The sequence below is a fragment of the Carex rostrata genome, chromosome 33, assembly GCF_964058835.1.
Source record: "Carex rostrata chromosome 33, lpCarRost1.2, whole genome shotgun sequence".
NCBI lineage: Eukaryota > Viridiplantae > Streptophyta > Magnoliopsida > Poales > Cyperaceae > Carex > Carex rostrata.
In genome coordinates, this window is record NC_135950.1 from 3838753 (window position 1) to 3857656 (window position 18904).

Consider the following 18904-nt stretch of genomic DNA (forward strand, 5'->3'; position numbering starts at 1 on the left):
CCCCCTGTTCGGTCTCAACTTTTCTTTCTCTGTCGCGTGGCTCCAGTCGTCCTCTTTAATTCTGATCCTGCGGGCCCAATATTAGAGAGGGCCATGATCATTTAGTTCTCGGCCCATTAAGTCCTTCCGCAGGCCCGATTTCACCTCTGTCTGAATGTCTCTCCTCTTTCCCAGTTTGACCATGTCAAATTCTTCTCCAATTAGGCAATCTATATTGTTGAAATTATTATCAAAAAATCCTTTTGAAAATAAGTTAATTAGGGAATTTAAATAAAAAATAGTCAAAATCCGCTCAACACTTGACAAAAGTCTTTTTAATTATTCCACTTATTTCAATTAAACATACAATCATCACGCAAAACAGAAGAGAAAATATATACACTCCCATAATATTACAAGCTTAAAAATTTAAAGAGAAATGTTCTAGTCCTCCGAGTCATCATATCCGAACACGCCTCCCAAGTAGTTTAACAAAAAACCTTCTAATGTTGTCTAACTTCTATTTCTAGCGCTAATATCTAAATATTTAAAACTATGTTTATAATATTTTAAAATGTTACTCGCAAGCATTTAAATCTCTATTTGAAAGCATTTCTATATAGTTTTAACTTTTAATTACTTTTGTCTTCAAGCCAGAAAAGGAAAATTATTTTCACCCACTCTTTTTTTTATTTTTTCTCTAATCATTTTAATTCATTTTCCGGACGACTCATGATGAATTTTACGAATCTAAAAATACAAACGTTTTCTATTTGATTTTATCTTTCAAATAAGATCCATTAAGAAATATACTTTTGAGTAATTTTGAAGTCATTTGTTTTTTTAAATCTCATGAGGACTTTAAATTTTCAAGTTTTTAAATCTCAGTCTACAACCATTAAAATTTTCAAAACTTTGTACATAAGGTTTATATGCTTTGTACATGAGCTTTTTATATGCAGTGTTATTGTTGAGGTTTATACGCTTTAAAGTGTTATTGTTGAGGTTTAAATTCTTTGTACGTGAGGTTTATATGCTTTATTCTAGAGATTTGAAGTGCTATTAATGAGGCTTATATGCTTGTACATGAGGTTTATACGAAAGATTTGAAAGCTTGTAAATAGAGGTTTAAATTATTTTGAAGCAAAAAAAAATGAAAGTCATAGAGATTTAAAGTGGTAACTCGAAACTTATTTTTCATGGATCTCGTTTGAAAGAGAAAGTCAAGTAAAAAATATTTGTATTTTTAGATTCACAAAATTCATCACATATCATTGAGAAAATAAACGAGAATAATCAGAGAAAAAAAAGGTGGGTGAAAAGAATCTTTCATCTTTTGCCTTGAAGACAAAAGTACGTAGTAGTTAGGAGTTAAAAATATCTAGATTTAGAATTTAAAATTATTTTATATAGAGGTTTAAATGCTTGCGAATAATATTTTTAAAATATTATAAATAAAGCTTTAAATATTTGAATATTAACGCTAAAAATGAAAGTTAGACAACATTAGAAGGCTTTTTGTGTTAAACTAATTGAGGGGCGTGCTCAGAATGTATTTCTTAGATGTTGAAATATATGCTTGATTTTAAGATGAAATTAGTCTAGCTCAATTAAAAGGTTTACCAAATATAAAGTGCTGGCTCATTTATTTATTAGTGTGTGCTTGTTTATCTCTGCTAATTTAGGTTTTTCCTCTTGTATGAGTTAAGAACAATTTTTTTTGAGACGAAATATGGAGGTCCAGCCTTCAAATTCCTATTGATATGTAGACACAGGGTGTCAAAATTACATTTTTTTGAAAATTAAATTACAATAAAGGTACAACCCAGCATTTTACGCAAACAATTAATGGAACCACTTAATTATTTCGTTATTTCAATACATAAACAAACATGATAGGCAAGAACAACAACCAAGCATTTTACGCAAATATATTGCTCCATCTACATTGTATGATATGGAATTATCAACCGTGATCATCATCGATCATCGATCAATCATCACCTTCATGTTCTACTAACTTCCAATGCCCATCTATTCCCTTAACCATACCCTTGTTCTGCCGAACTCTCCAAGAAACCGGTACCTGATAATCGTCCTTCAGCGCATCCATTGATTTGTTAACAAGTGCTACATCTCGATCCACTTCTAGCTGAAGCCCTCCCTTTTTCCCTTGTACACCAGCAACTGCATGCATGTGTCCCTCTAAATTATGCCACGTCGTCATATTTCCCGGACTTTTCAAGTACGGGGATTTTTGTGTATCTATGAGTAATTCTATGCCCGCTTCAGTGTATCCAACAAACGGGTAAGTTGGAATCAAGTCGGGCTCATTACGCACTCGTAGTAGCTTGAGGTTTTGCTTGCTAGAAAAGAGATTCTTGAAAGTGGAATCGCCAACCTTAGGGCTCGCAAATACTATGGCTGTGATCGGAATGGCAGTGGAGTACGAGTGATTTGATGCTATGTCGATGGCACTTAGAGTTGCAAGGCAGGCACCGAGGCTGTGACCTGTGAGAGTTATGCTAATTTCTTCGTCCTTGTACTCGTTAACTAGTTTTTGTATTTCTGTTAAAACCTACATCAACATGAAAATTAAAAATATTTATTAGGATGATATTTCTGTTAAAACCTACTTCAAGGTTGTATTTGCTTTTGTGTTACTTGTATGTATGTGTGTTGCTACATCTATACATGAAGATTAGTATGAACCTCTATAAACAAAACACTCTAGTAGCCACAAATTCTGGTTAATTTTAGCATAAATTTATAGTTTTATTAAAATCTGAATTTGTTATTCAGAGCATAGGTATAGAAAGAACAACTGACATGAGATAATTCAGCATGAGTACTTTCAATTATTCCTTCAAAATATATCAGGAAAAAATAAAAGAGGAAGTCAAACGTAATACGTACCTGCTCTCTTGCGCTCACTTTGTCGTACTTTGACTGCTCATTTTCTGACGTGTATATCGACAACCAGCCTCTATGAACCATCGGATCACCACCATCTGGTGCGGGCCCCAAAATATCTGCAGCTGACACTAATGTGAAATCTAAATCATTGATCCATTCGAGTGTCTGAGTAGTCCCTCTCCATGCAATCAACACATCTCTCCTACCCAAAACCTCCTTTCCTTTGTCAGTCGCCACAGCCATGTACCCCATCCAGTTCGAATCTTTGCTCCATGCCGCCTCAGATATTGGTTTGAGTATAAACGCCTCTGGAACGGGAACACTTGATGTGGCATAGAGAAACTTTGTGACTCTGTATATATTAGGGTTTAGTTCAACCTTTTCGAGGAGATCTCTCCGGTTGTAGAAGCACGAACCCCTGTATGAAGAACTCTTTTCAGTGTTAAAAGCATCATATGTAGCTTGAGATAACTCACCGTAGTTAATTATGTTTAGGCGAAGATCTAGGTCTAAGGGATCTAGAAGACCTTCCCAATTGTTCTCTCCATTGATCTCTCTCCATCTTTTGGCTATGTTGCCGTACATGGTTCTTCTCTAGTTTTGTACGTAGCTAGATGAAGTAATTTATTATGGGTTTAAGTTTGTTGTCATGTGCTTGTATAGAAGAGGGAGTTGTAATTATTGTAGGAAATTTTTTGTAAATAAATCTTTTTTATCAATATATTTGGTGTCGGCAATTGCCAACAAATATATTTTTTGTAAATAAACCTTTGTTGTCGGCCGACAACCATAAGAAAAAAAAAATAATAATAAAAAAATAAAAAAAATAAAAAAAATTGTTGTCATGTGATGATTGTATATATCCAAGCATCCTAGTTTAGGGTTAGGTGGGTAATTACTGTATAAAATTGAGTTGACTTGCTAGCTGTTGAAATGTTATGGTCTTTGCATAGATCCTGTTCCAGTGTCGCTTGTGCTTGTATTCCACAGAATGTATATAACGGTGCCAGTATGGTGTAAGAAAAAATAATGATATGGGCCTATTGCATGTCCATAAGAAATTCCTTTCATATATTGTGTATAATGATCTGAAGCAATTTATTATAATGGGATTTAATCTTAGGCATATCATAAATTTGTTATATAAAAATTGACATTATGTTAATCATTAAGTTATAATTGCAGACTTTCTAGGTAGAACATGAAAAAAGTACTTTGCCTCCATATCGGCTCTACTTTAGCTGCTAAGTACCTTTCCTTTATTCTTTTGGTTGCAAATTAAATCTTATGTTTCTCTCACTTTACTCGGTACTTGGGACAAAGATAAATAAATAATGTGAAGTCATAATTCACAACATATATAAAATTACGTTATATTATACATGTACAGGGTCGTAGACAACGATATAAATAAAATACAAAATAACCAATAAAAAGAGCATTTTTTTATGTAATAATTAGTAAAGGACATGCAAATAAATTCTTATTCCGCATAAAAGCAAACAATTTTAGCTAATTAATTAATTAAATAATCTGTTTTTTAGAATATATATGAAGAACAAGATGAATGGTTTGGATCGGTTATTTGAACTTTAAATCCAGTGATTTATAGTTCAATTTACAAAAATACCTATAAATTCCAATGTATGGTGTGTGTGTGTGTGTGTGTGTGTGTGTGTGTGTATAGAGGTAATATATTTGCGAAGTATTAAAAGCACTAGTATTGAAGTAGTCACACCTCATATATAAATAATTACTCCTGATGGAGAACCACCTAATTAAGTTTCGATTCCAACTACATAAAATAAAAAAAATGAAATAAATCTTGAAAAAATGTTTAATTGAATTGAAGAAATAAGTCTAGAGAAGCTCATTATTTCAATTATTTCAACTAATTTATATGTTCTTTCAATGGATCTATTAGTTGTTGAGAGGGTTGTCCAAAAGCGGTATATATATATATATATATATATATAAGGTGTATCCAGTAAAACTTACAAGTAAATCAGATATAAAAAACACGACTAATATTGTTGTTTTCATTTTAATAATTTTCAGAATGAATCTACTATACAATATAATATCATTTATTTAGGAATACAACAAAATAGCATACAAAGTCAACAGATTTTAACCAACCTATTATTTAATAGAATATAATTTATGGCTATATATATATACAAACCTTTGAAGGTAGACATGAACACAACTTATTACATAATTGATTGAAGCAGAAGAACCAGACAGTCTCAAACTCCAAGCCAATTTGTCGTGTATTACCTAATAATAACTATAGCCCAATTCGGAAGCATGCATGCACTACTTGCAGATGCTTGCAAGAATTAAAACGACCTTGGACTTCATAATGCCCGAAGCATGAAATAATTTTGCTCGTCCCAACCAATTGATTAATTAAATTTTATTAAGTGTTTTTACATGAATTTTAATGTATGAAAAATAATAAATATATTAAAGAGTGATTTTATATATATATGAATTATAAAGTAAAAAAGATTGAATCGATCTTGTGTTTAATTTGAACAGCTGAATCATGTATACGCTTAATATAAAAAATAAATGTATTAATATTTGGAATAAACAAATAATAAGTTATAAATCTGAGCTACAGCTGGCAGGATGCCAAGTGTTATTGTGGACCCATGAGAAGTGGCCCTGTTAGAGAAACTGAAAAACATGCAATTCTTTCAAAGGTGATTGACAGGTTGATAGTTGCGTGTAAGCATAATTAGAGAAGGAAATTAGCCACGGCGTGATCAGTTACGTCACGTCACGTGTGTCGATTACATGACGTAACTTGCATACCATGTGATGTGACTGTATTCGAGTGAAAATTACATGTCATGTCACGTGAACCAGTTATATCATGTTACTGTATGAAACATAGAATATCCAACTTTTTTGGTACGCATAGAATATTCAAGTTTCTCTTTTAGTGTAGATTTAGTGATATTGGTACTCATATAGTACTGGTGATTGACAAATTGATAGTTGCGTGCACGGCAGAGCCAGACTTTGAAAATATTGGGGTCAAAGGTGATTGGGAGTCAATTAATAAAAAAATTCAAAGTATGGGTGTCCATCAATAAAAAAATTATACTATGAATGGGGTCAATTTTACCGAATACATAACATTTTACTCTAAATTATATAGAAAATCTTATAAAAATACAACAAAATTAAAAATTAATTGGGGTCAATTGATCCCCATTCCTCTCAAGTAACTCCGCCTCTGATTACATGCAAGACAAATTCATGTGTGAGGAAGAGAAAGAGGAACTTGTTACTTTCTTTATACTTTTATAGTCTTTTTTGAGCTATACTAATACTGCCCATATATTATCCACGCTCCCAATAGAGCAAAGATTGCAACATCTATTACATTTTACAGTCTTCTACAAAATATGCTAACTTAATTTGGAATTCTAAAATTTACACAATCACTATGCATCAGACGAGAAGTAATATGTACAGTATGTTCATAGTTAATTAGCAGCATGATTGTAATAAAATAAATAAATATGAGGAATATAATAATAATAATAATAATAATAATAATAATAATAATCAAGGTTCTAAATAGCGCACTATAGCGGCGTTATAGCGCCGCTATAGCGTTTTCAGACCATAATATAGCGCCACTATAGCGTTTTCATACCATAAAAGCTATGGCGGTATTCCGCGCTATTTGGGCATAGTGCTGTTTTTTTAACCAATCCGCTATGACGCGATAAACGCTATTTAAACCTTTGATAATAATAATAATAATTTGTATAACTTTAATTATTAAAAAGTATTTGAATTTTAAAAATACAACAATTTAATCAGGGAAGTTACAAATTTGTAAACCATAATTATGAGGATCTAATTCATTTTGCCTTCCTTTCCCTCAGCCTGAGTTGATTGCTTATTGCATAGTACATATTATTTTTCCATTTTTTAAGGATATATATACACTGCTGCAATACACCAATTATACATTTATAATAAAAAGACATATAAAACGAAAATAAAATATCCTTCTTTCTAATTTATTTTTGTAAGAAAATGTTTTTATTACAAGTCCTTCAACTTATTTTTTACCTCTTCATTCCTTTCTCTTTTCCAGCCCATCACATGCATCCACATTTTTTTTCACATTTTCAAATTTTAGTTTTTAATTTTCATAATAAAAAATTTATAATCTTCGACATTCCGTTTTAAAAAAAAATCTTCCTATTTAAGAATATTATTTATGAAGTATTATATTTAAAATAAAATAAAATATCAAATGAATAACACTATTATATTAAAAACACAATAAAATATCAAATGGGTGACACTTTAAAAACTTTCAGAGCAAAATATAAAATTTGTACTTGTCAAATTTTGGTTTTTTTTCGTTAATTGGTTCATGTTCCAATGGGAGATATGAAAAAGGTATGACTAGAAAAGTCAAATTTAATAATATGAAAAAAGTATGAATATTATATTAAACCTGAAGGTTTCTAAATATCATATAATATTGATTCAGTTGTAGAAATATAATTATGATCAGTTTCACATTTGGAAGAAATATGATGAGGCAGTGAGGTAATTAAATAGATAAAGTGCGAGAGTAAAGAACACAATATTTTCCATAGTCTAGAGTTAAACAAGAGACAAGATACATGGGCTAGGAATAGGACATTTTACAGTGAGGCAGTGAAGTATTTTAGGTTTTGGTATCAAAATATGGACATTTTGGGTTTATAAATTTTCTTGAATTTATTGGAGTTTATTCGTGATTTTTAGAAATTTATTGGGGTTCGTTAGCTTTTTTTCTTGATTTTATGGAATTTATTTGAATTTATTCGGAGTTCTCCAAGGCTGTAAGGGTACTTTTGGAAAGAACATTTTTTTCAATGATGTTTTCTGACAAATACAAAGAACATTTTTTTTTCAATGCAAAATAATTTTACTTCATCCCACTTTCAGAATTAGCATTTAATTACTTAAAATTAAACTGTGTTGCAAAGCAATGTCGTCAACACTGTTTTATTTATATGTGTTGAAATATTGTCCTTGACAGCAGTTTTATTTTGTTTCAAAACTCTATTTGATTTGATGAAAATATATATCCCCTATTCTAAGCAATGTCGTCCATGGCTCTATTTAAATTTAAGTGAAGGAACATGTTTGCACAACCTCCATTCCAATTCTTGAAGGTTGGTTAGATGTCGTAGCCCCTGAGGAACAGACAATTAATTCTTTACATCCCCTAATATGGAGTTCTGTTCTTTAAGATTGGGCATGGCCTCTAGCTATCTCCCGATCATCTAGCACGGTAACTTCTAAAAGCAACAATTAATTTTTCTATAATTGGTTGAAGCCTTTTCCTGAACATCTCATTTTGCGATTAATTTTGACTTTGACCCCTCATAGTTCGAGAAACTTGAGGCAGGATAGATTCTCCAGTACCGGCATTACATCTTGCTGGAAGTGACAATTATTATAATAATCTCAAGATAAATTAATACTAGACAGCATTCAATGTACAGACTGGTAATGTATCAAACAAACAAACAAACACAAATCAGAATATCAGATACATAAGCGAGCATCTCATAAAAGTACCCAAACTGACCTTTTACACTACAGACATAATTTTTCCCTTAGCCAGACTAGCATCCTTAATCAGATTTTGAAAAGTCACCTGGTCTATTAAAGCCCCCTGCATCCCAAAATTCCATCCACACCCACAAAATAGTACAAATATGCAAAACACACCAAGAGAACCGCCCACTATGGTTTCAAATTTGCCATAACATCCACAAAATATTACATATTAGATGATGCTAATAATACAGCTGAGTCATCATTAAAGATCCCCTAAGTTATCAACAATAATTTCACCAATTATCTTAACATGGACAAGCAACTTGTTGATTAGCTGATCAACAAATCCATTATCATTGTTACAACCTACAATTATAACAGTCTTAAGGAACTCCCGCTGGACTAATGCATCTCTCGGTCCCTCCTGAGTTGCCTCCTCTTCTACAAATTCCGTGACCACTCTCTTCAATAGTAACAAAACAAGTTACAAAGTTACATATATCATTGATAATAGATCCTTTCACAAGGGCTTAATTGAGGCAACTAATCTCAACAACACCTGATATTACACGCCCTTGACTATCTTGTTAACTTCTTAATCTAGTTCATTTATAGTATATCTATTGACTACAAGTACTCGAAGCTTGTCATTTTTTTCTTGATAAATTTGGACTTTTTCTACCATCTCATCATTTGCCTTTTTTTTCTGCTTCCCTTAATTGAGGCATGGAAGAATAATATGTACCAGTAACAATACCAAGAGAGAGAGAGAGAAAGAGAGAGAGAGAGAGAGAGAGATTACATTGCCATGTAAAGTGAGCTCCTGTAATTCAGGGGATTGATGGAGGAAAAATGGCACAAGATCAAAGACATAGAAACCCCAACTCTTCTCAATGATATAGAAAACCGGAGTCATAAAAAGTTTCAGGTGCTTTAAGTTGTTGAAGACCGGACAATTAGAAAAATCCTTCTTCTGTACCTATTTTCATTACAAAGTATATAAAAACTATGTTCTAGAGAAAACAAAAACAAAAACAAAAAAAAAAACAGAAAATCACAAAGCTAATTACAAATGAGAACTCTAGATGCTTATTATAGTCATAGGATGTGTTTACTCCAAGAACCACAAACAAATATCATGTATACTTGAAATTACAATTGAAAACAAAAATCCATTGTGCACACGGGCAGACAACATCAAAACCCAATCAATTGAAAACGATGTTATTTTAATTTTGTTGTAGCATGTGAGAAAAAAAACACTCATAGGCTGCGAGTTAGTAATCAATGTCCTAATAAACAATTAGTTTTTGTATTGGCCTCGGGTATAAATTGGAGTGCATATAAAAGGAGCAGGGCATTGTTTAATTCTGAAGTACCTAAATAAGGTCAACAAGAGTATATGTAAAAGTAGAAGAACTGTAGATTTTTGTTTCAAATATATTGCAAAAAGAAATTACCTTTCCCTTGGGGCAATGCAATTGAAGGTGTAAGCTTTTGACATTTGAAAGGTTGTGAATAAGCTTAGGTCCCATAGTAAGATATATATCTTGATCACACCAACCAGGAATATTGATGAAGGCACAAACTAGCTCTGGCATCTTTAGCAACATAATTTCGCACGTATCCATAGAAATAACCAAAAACATGAGATTAGGTGTGGAAATCTGCAATCTCATTGCATCATAATCATTACAAAGAACCAACATCTTCAAAGTGTTGGAACATATTTTAATGATGCCTTCTATATAAAATCTTTCTAGCACTAATTCTTCAAGCACATGGCACCCCAACAAAAGCTTCTTCAAAGAGTCATCACTCATTATAACACCATAAAGGTTAAGGGTTTTGAGGCAAGGGAGGTTTATTGAGTTGGGTTCCATAGCTACAAAACGATCATGCAATGAACAGAGATGCAACTGGAGATGTATTAGTGATGCACAAGTGAAAATAAGGTCAGTGTTTAAATTAAGATTTTCCCATGAACGCAGTTTGACTGAGAACTCACGAGGCTTCAACTTCATCGCATCACAAATACAATCGGGAACAACTTGTGTGCAAGGCCAGAAAACCCCAAGATCCAACCAAAGTTGAAACGTGTTAACACACGATATCTCTCGTTTCTCCAACACACTTTTCACAAGTAGTTCGAATTTGGTCACTAATTCTACAGCCATGTCTTCTGAATTCTCTACCAATTCGAGCTCTTCCATGTCATCATCAATGAACTCATTGATGTCAAATTTCAGATCCGACACAGAAGCCCATGTGTTTATCCATTTTTTAGACAGGATGCATGTCTGCACGGCCTCTCTTGTACTAAGAAAAGATAGGATATACTTGCAAATATCATCAGGTAAGCTACTCATCCTATCAATTCCGTTTTGTTCATCAAACAAGATGCATGTCTCCTCCCTACCACCACAATTGATATTCATCATCTTTCACCTTAACAAAAGCAGATATTCAAACTTTAATGAGTTGCAAAGAGTTAATCGCTTCCCAAATTTAAAGAATTAAGATGAACATATCATAATTAAAAAGGAAGTTATATATATCCCAAATGTTAAAAGTACAACAGTGATCCAATTTCCCACCTTTCCCAACCACAATCATAGTTACCATTAAAGAAAATATCCCAAGTATGAAAAACAAAGGAGTATTTGTGATCTAATTTTGTTCTATTAGATGCTTTTTTTCAATTTGTATTTTTTTTCTTCTATTAATTGCTTTTGACACCAACTATACACTAAGCAAATTGACATTTGCAGCAGCCTTTTTTTTATAATACCAGTAAAAAATTGGTCAGAAATTATGAGACCAGACTAAGCAAATATAATTAATGTACTAGAGAAACCAAAGTTCAATAAGCCTACTCTCTGTATCTCCCCTCCCATCCCTTCCAAGCTTCAAGTCAGCTATTCATGGCTTACCCAAAATCAACCAAAACTTAGAAATAGAAAAGGACTCATACCAGAATCAAGAGAATCAAGCAAAGGAGGGTCTCAATCTAGCGCCTTTCCTCGGTCTGGCGACCGCACGATTCACCAATCAATTTACTTTTGTTTGCTTTAACGAGAGGTATAGGGTTTCTAGAGAGGGTTTTCAAAAAAAGAGAGAGGCGAAGTAGAATTCGAGAGGGTGGTGAGTGGTGAGTGGTGACTGTGACTGGTGAGATAGATAGATATTGGATACGATCCGTCTCGGCTAAAGAAACGGGCTTTTTCTTTTGTCAATGGAGAATAGTGTGAGCTGCTTAACGGGCCTGCTGGGCTAAACAAATGGGCTTTTTCTTTTGTCCAAATTGTAGACTGCAACTGATAGATCGATTTCTTTTAATTTTAGTACAAAATGTTTGTCCTTATAAGTCATATTTAATATAAAATTTGTCCTTCTTAATTTCTTATTCAATAGCAATATATATATCATTTCTTTGGAACGAAATATCAAAAGATGCTACTTATGTTGTCAGATTTGTTTTGCTTGGTCACTATAGATAAAAGTAAAACCAAAGGTTATTTGAAAGTTGTTATAATGTCAATATTACTGTGACTTAATCTTATCATTTGGTATTTAATATACGAGGAGGAATTCAATTACATCTTTTTTGGTGATACCGAATTACACTCTTTATTTTCAAAGTTCAAATAGTTGATTCAAACTGTTCAACATAATGGATATATTAAAATGTGCTTGCAGATCAAATATTCATAAAAAAAAAAGAAATTACAAATTTAAAAATAATTAAATTTAATAAAGGAAATTATAAATTTGTAACCCCTTTTGGTTTTCTTTCCCTTCGCCTGAGTTGATTGCATAGTACATAATTTCCTTCGAATTAAATGTTTAAACTTTTTGTCATTACAAAAATTCATTGTTGAGATAAAAGTATTTTCTAATACGAGTTGGATATAAATACTATAATTTCCTTCGAATTCTTACTTATAGTAAACATTTATGAATTGGAAATATTTTTTTTTTACAATTATTTACTAGTAATACTTTTAGCATAAGATATTCGGTAGGGATAAAATAAAGAGAGCAAAAATTATACAAGAGAATAATTCACATGAATCTAATGAATCAAATAATTAAAAAAATGAAAAAGTAAGCAAAGTAGACTAAACGAATTTCTAAATTAATTTCGTGGTCTTTGTGGGTCCCATGTGAGATATATAAAGCATTAAATATTTTCCTCTTAAAAAAAGGAAATGTTGTAGTTAATAAATGATATTTATTTGAATTTTATTAATCTTGATTTACTAAATTTTCTTCTAATATTTTCAAAAACGTCAGCAATTGATATTTTTAAAAATAAATTGATCATTCATCATGATTTTAAATAAGGAAATCAGGAATGAGAGGTATCTGAAGAGGAGAAATAAGGAAATGAATAAATTGATTTTTTCTCCAATTTTGTTATTTATTCAATTTTAATTGTAACATATCGTATGGCAGTATGTGTGGCAAGTATATTTATAACTAAATTTAAAGTTCTACATATAAAATAGATGCATTTAATTAAAAAAAGATAGATTATTTGATTGGAGGACTGATATTAAATTCAAAATTTCATCTTTCAATCATAGCTGTTGGTGAATCAGGTAAATAAAAATGAAGATGTTCTTGCACACACATTTGTTTCTTTTAAATAAAAAGGTAAATTTTATGTAAGCTAATATTCCATGACCTTTTGCCACGAGTTGTGTGTACTCATTTTTTTATTAATAAATGGGCCCCATATCAAATCATATCATCATCAAAAGTGACAAATATCCTCCAAATACTACCTACTTACCTAGTATTTGAGCATAAATTTGTTTGACCTAAATTAATATAATATTTAATATATGTAAATAAATCGGTCGTAAGGAGATTATATTATATTGCATTCATCTTTTTAGTATTTTTAATCAATTGAACCACACTTTAAGTCATATAATTACTAAAAGACTCGGTTGTAACTTTTGATCCGTCCGTCGGATCGGGCTGAAATTTTGACAGGAAATCCACAGCCCAAAACCGGAGGAGAAACGAATCTATGATTCGTTTTGCCATTTTGCGGGCTCAAATTCGCGATCCGAGTCTTCCTTCATGGACTTTTGGTATAGTCTTTATAATTTTAGAGTTTTTAGGGTCTTTTATGTATCTTTTATGTATTTTCTGTTTTAGGGTTTGTATGATATTTTATTTAGGGTCTTTTATGTATCTTTTATGTATTTTCTGTTTTAGGGTTTGTATGATAACAATAAATGAGCAATTTGGATGATATTTTATTTAGTGCACTACTAGAATCTCGGTTTGTTGCATGGATAAAATTTGGCTTGTTGCATCGGCTTACCGTTGCAACAATCCCTAAAAATGTCAGTTGCATGGGTTACCCATGCAACAAGCCCAAAAAAATACCGTTGCAACAACCCCCGTTGCAACTACTCAATTTCGGACTTGTTGCATGGGTTTACCATGCAATAACTTCTGGAATACTTGTTGCAACGGTGCGTCCATGCAATAAGTACCCATGCAACAAATCAGATGCAGGAAGTAGTTGCAACGATATAGCATTGAGTAGTTGCATGGATGAAGTGTGTGGGTCCCATGGATTAGTTGCAACGATAGGGGAGTGAGTTGTTGCATGGATAAAGTGTGTGGGTCCCATGGATTAGTTGCAACGATAGGGGAGTGAGTAGTTGCATGGTTAAATTTCGTGGGTCCCACATGGTTTGTTGCATGGGTAATTAACCTATTAGTTGCATAGATAAAGAAGGTGGGCCCCACCAGGTTATTTGCAAGGATTTTGTCTGAACCCCATATTTGTGTAGATTTTACGATGCAAAAAACTGTCGTTCATGAAAAAAAGAATTCAAACCCAATTCTATAATTCACCCCGTACCAATTTGGTACCTGTACCGATTTGGTACCAACCCAATGGCATTAATAATTTACATTTCAAATTAAATAAGCATTAATAACAACACATTGCAATAAGCATTAATCAACATAATGTTATCAAGCATACATACATTGTAGCAAAAACCAAAAAGTATTACAATCACATTCATATAATAAACTAATACATATATCCAAAATATATGGTTTAACACTGGACTGAATAAATCTGAAGGTCAGTCATGAAGTTCTCTGCATTAAGAGAATTTTCAATTGATGTTAAGAAATTAAGAAGTAAAATATAAAAACTAACATGCAACACATTCCAAATTTATTCAACTCATTTCAATTTTCAAATACTGAGAAAAAATAACAGAAAAAAGAAGAACATAGAAAATTGAAAAGTAAAAAAAAAAAATACCATACCTGTTTGCAACACCCTACACTAGAAGGGATACCTGTTTGCAACACCCTACACTAGAAGGGATGGTTATTCTGCCTCTCTCCCAAACCACTGGGTGTCAGCATTGAGTGCTTGAAAAGTACCTCCCCTATATGATTATATAAAATCAACACCTAGACCCTACATATACAACATTAGCATAGAATGGTAGTTAAAATTGATGATACATTGTGCAAAGACTGGAAAACCATTAAAACCCAAATGGCCTTGTTAGTTATTGGGCATTGGGCTTGCATAACTTAAAATCAACAATAAATGGTTTAAGTGAAATTTAATGTTGTACCTTATGTGCCACGGCTTCATTGATATTAATGGACCCTGCAAAGTAATATAGCACACAGTATTAGTATGATTTTCAGCTTTACATGTCAAAATTTTGAACTAATATGTATAATTACCCATTTCTTAAGAAGAAATGAAATCAACTACATACAATCTTGGTCACCTTCATCTGAAATCAGCTCGTTAGCCCTACATCTTTACAAAGAACAAAAATTAGGATACTTTAGTAAAAGCATGATTCCAAAAACCTACTGTTAAATTAGTAATGATTATGTACAAAAGTTCAGATCTGACCTGAACTGAAATGGATCAGAATTTAGTCCAAAGCCTAACACGGGGGAAAAAAATAGACTTAACCTTATTACATCAATGGAGAATAACTACAAGTTGTGATTTGCATTATTAATCAGTCGATAAGATTACTGCACAGTATTTAGGACTGGATGTGGTTAGCAAATAGACTTTAAGTTCAGGAAGCTATTAGCAATTTCAAGTGCACACAATTGCAGACGTGCAGAATATAAAATAAGTACTCCCTCAAAACAAGAGATATTATGGGTAACACTGAAAATATAGAAAATTCAATGCAAAGTATCAGACAGGATACCCACCAGACAACAAAATTAACCCATCCACAAACCCACTGTTACAGTCTTACAGATGACGTAATATTGCGAGGTTTTTGTAAGGGCAAACATGAAATTATTGCTTAGTAAGAAAGTGTTTAATAAAAAAAACTACATGTGCATTATTTACAATTTAGAGAACTTGTAGTAACTACTGTACACTAGGTTAACCTATGACTTTGTAAATATTCTTTTTTATTAATGAAATTCTTAATGGGCACTACAATTGAACTAATTGGTTGAGTTTCTTTTCCAAAAAATTTTCTTTTCCAACATCAACTCTTGTTGAAATTTTTTTCTTTTCCAATAAATTCCTAGTTCTCAACAAAATTTCTTATCAACTAATTGGTTGAGTTTCTTTTCCAAAAGAAAATAAAATAGATGAGTTCACTGCAATTGAACCTCAATTGAAAGAGCATAAATGAAAAACCTACCAGTGTAAGCAAATTGATAAAAAAATCCTACTAAACCGAGATATTTTGGTCAAACGAACCATAGCAAGGAATAGGCATAAATTGGGCAACATAATTCGCCACAAATAAGATAGACCCGTATGTAAGGCCTGAAAATTTATAGCACAAAAAATGACCAGCTTTTAGTTGCAAAAGGTACATGCGCCTTGGGTTACAGCTGGTATATTTATAGCAAAGAAAATTTACATACTAATCGTTGATAGGGTATCTTATTTTGATGCATTGATATATTCAGGTTACTGGTATAGCTGATAGGCACATGCGCCTTGGGTTTTTGGGTTTCTATGTAATTTTTTGTTTTGTTCAATTCCTTTAGATTTTTGGGTTTATATGTAAATTTTGGTGAAGTATTCTGACTAAGACGGGTTAGCACTCACCTCATGTCTCAAATTCTTCATAGAAATATACAAGGGGCCCCTCCATGTTTCTGGTTGATGTAGGGATTAATTTATAAATAAGGAATGTTAAATGTTTTGAAGGAAACAGGTGCATATAATTTTAATACTTCTGCAAATCAGTGATATATTTCCTATGTTTTTTTGTGATGAAAATAACAGCTTTGAGATTTTTGATAGGTGCATATAATCTTTGATATTTCCTATATTTTTTTGGCAATTAACTATATTTATAAATATTATTTCCAAATTCCCCACTGATTGGGAGGAAATGATTTTATAGTGTTCTGGACAATTTTGCCCCTTGTATGATTTATGTGAATTTTACTAAAATTAATTATGTCACTTTAAAGAAACATATTCAACAAAAATTACTTCTTAGAAAAATATTTTCATGAATCTAACACATTAAAATTTGTACAAAATTAATATTGTCAATCCCTACCGCAATGCGTGGGCACTTGATTAGTACTTCTATATGACTGATCAGTAATAGCTTTTATTTGCTTATTATTTTCTCATATTTTTGTATAAATTCAGGGAGAGAGATAAATAGAAGGATGAGAAGCTTAGCTTTCAAGAACATCATGGAGGCCTATTTTATTAATATGAAAGTATGGTGAATTTATTGTTGATTCAAATGAAGATAATCATGGGGGGCTATTCTATTAATCTGTGGGTTGTATACAATACATTAATTTCATACTTACACAGTGGGTACTCAACAAAAAGAAAATCAAATTTATTCAGAACAATAGGATGGTTTTTAATTGATAAACCAAAACATGTATGTGTTGTGGCAATTTGGTGAATTATTTGTGTATCTCATTTACTTTTTAAGTAGGATGTGAAATATAGTAAGTAAGATGTGAACAAATTAATATATTGCTGTAATGTATCATTTGCTATAATTTATAAGAATATATTCAATTAGAAGGAGAGATCAAATATATACAGAAAAATCACTATCCAGAAATTCAATACTTGTTGCATGGATAGTACCATGCAACAAATAGTTCTCAAAAATCGTCAAAACTTGTTGCATGAGTTACTCATGCAACTGTTTAGTCTAGATTTTAGAGATTTGTTGCATGGATAAGTCCATGCAACAAATAGTTCTCAAATAATTGTTGCATGGGTTATCCATGCAACTGTTTAGTCTAAATTTGGGAGACTTGTTGCATGGATATGGGATGAGTTGTTGCATGGACATTCATTAGAATACACTTTCTATCCTTGCTAGCGGGTCACGGGTCATCAAATATTTGTTGCATGGATAAATAAGAGGCAGCTGCATGGATAACCATCAAACTTGTTGCATGAGTAATTGTTGCATGGGACTACCCATGCAACAAATTTAACTGTGTCAGAAATGCCAATATTTGTTGCATGGACACTACTTAACCATGCAACAATTATTTTTACCCATGCAACAAACCGAGATTCTAGTAGTGGTGAGTGTTATTTGTAAATTATGATGAATTATTTGATATCTTTGTTTTATATATAGTTCAGCAAAAATATATGAGCATTCCAGAACAAAAATTTTCATTTTTAGAATTTTCTATGATTTATAGTGAATTTTTGAAATTTATTTAAAAAAAAAAAACATTAGTGTCGGCTATTTATTAAAGAGCCGACACTAATACTTATAAGTATTAGTGTCGGCTATTTATTAAATGGCCGACACTAATACTTATTAGAGTCGGCTTTTTAAGAAATAGCCGACACTAAAAGTTAGTATTAGTGTCGGCCATTTAATAAATAGCCGACACTAATGCCTTACTTTTAGTGTCGGCTATTTACAAAGTATTAGTATCAGCCCGATTAGTGTCGCCTAATGTCCGACACTAATACTCATAAACAGCCGACACTAATTCCAAGTTCTTCACTAGTGCGGGTACGTTTATGCTTGATGTAGCGTACAAATACTTCGTGACTTCATATGTGCTTGGCACAGATACATGTACCTTTTCTAACAGCTCAGATCGGCTGTACCTATTATGCAAAACAAACTCAATTAATTTGGGACAATAATCTTAAGTTTGTTGTGTCAATTAATTATGAGAAAAAAAGGAGTTCAGCTATGAACCAAATGCATAACAAAAATTGTAAATCAATGTAAAATATGTTTAATACATAAAAGATAATTTGCCTTAGATAGTTAGATATTGTACGTACCTAGGTGCACCGAGATTAGGTGATCGTTTCTCCCGATTGAAACCATCGTAGGCCGCTTGCGCCATCTCTCCATAGTTTATTATACTTCGGCGAAGATCTATGTCTAGT

At 32.0% G+C, this 18904-nt stretch overlaps 2 protein-coding genes across 2 annotated transcripts; both read right to left on the reverse strand.

Annotated features, from left to right (window-relative positions):
• Positions 1–1878: 1878 nt before the first annotated feature.
• Positions 1879–3522, reverse strand: LOC144548575 (phospholipase A1-II 1-like). The gene is made up of 2 exons (XM_078297279.1): positions 2896–3522; positions 1879–2557 (listed from the first exon to the last, which is right to left on the reverse strand). Exons 1-2 carry the CDS (start codon positions 3478–3480, stop codon positions 1973–1975), a joined length of 1170 nt encoding a protein of 389 aa, XP_078153405.1. The 5' UTR covers positions 3481–3522; the 3' UTR covers positions 1879–1972.
• A 4971-nt stretch (positions 3523–8493) lies between these two features.
• On the reverse strand, positions 8494–11617 carry LOC144548668 (F-box/LRR-repeat protein At4g14103-like). The gene is made up of 4 exons (XM_078297383.1): positions 11465–11617; positions 9951–10938; positions 9293–9469; positions 8494–8953 (listed from the first exon to the last, which is right to left on the reverse strand). Exons 2-4 carry the CDS (start codon positions 10929–10931, stop codon positions 8753–8755), a joined length of 1359 nt encoding a protein of 452 aa, XP_078153509.1. The 5' UTR covers positions 10932–10938; positions 11465–11617; the 3' UTR covers positions 8494–8752.
• Between the last annotated feature and the right edge of the window lie 7287 nt (positions 11618–18904).

What these genes read in the sequence shown, in the direction of transcription:
- LOC144548575 (XM_078297279.1), bottom strand. Translation starts at nt 3,480, where the DNA reads ATGTACGGCAACATAGCCAAAAGATGGAGAGAGATCAATGGAGAGAAC. An exon ending in AAGTGAGCGCAAGAGAGCAG is followed by an intron (nt 2,558 to 2,895) that starts GTACGTATTACG and finishes ATGTTGATGTAG; the next exon opens with GTTTTAACAGAAATACAAAA.
- LOC144548668 (XM_078297383.1), bottom strand. Translation starts at nt 10,931, where the DNA reads ATGATGAATATCAATTGTGGTGGTAGGGAGGAGACATGCATCTTGTTT. An exon ending in TGCATTGCCCCAAGGGAAAG is followed by an intron (nt 9,470 to 9,950) that starts GTAATTTCTTTT and finishes TAATGAAAATAG; the next exon opens with GTACAGAAGAAGGATTTTTC. An exon ending in AGCTCACTTTACATGGCAAT is followed by an intron (nt 8,954 to 9,292) that starts GTAATCTCTCTC and finishes TTACTATTGAAG; the next exon opens with AGAGTGGTCACGGAATTTGT.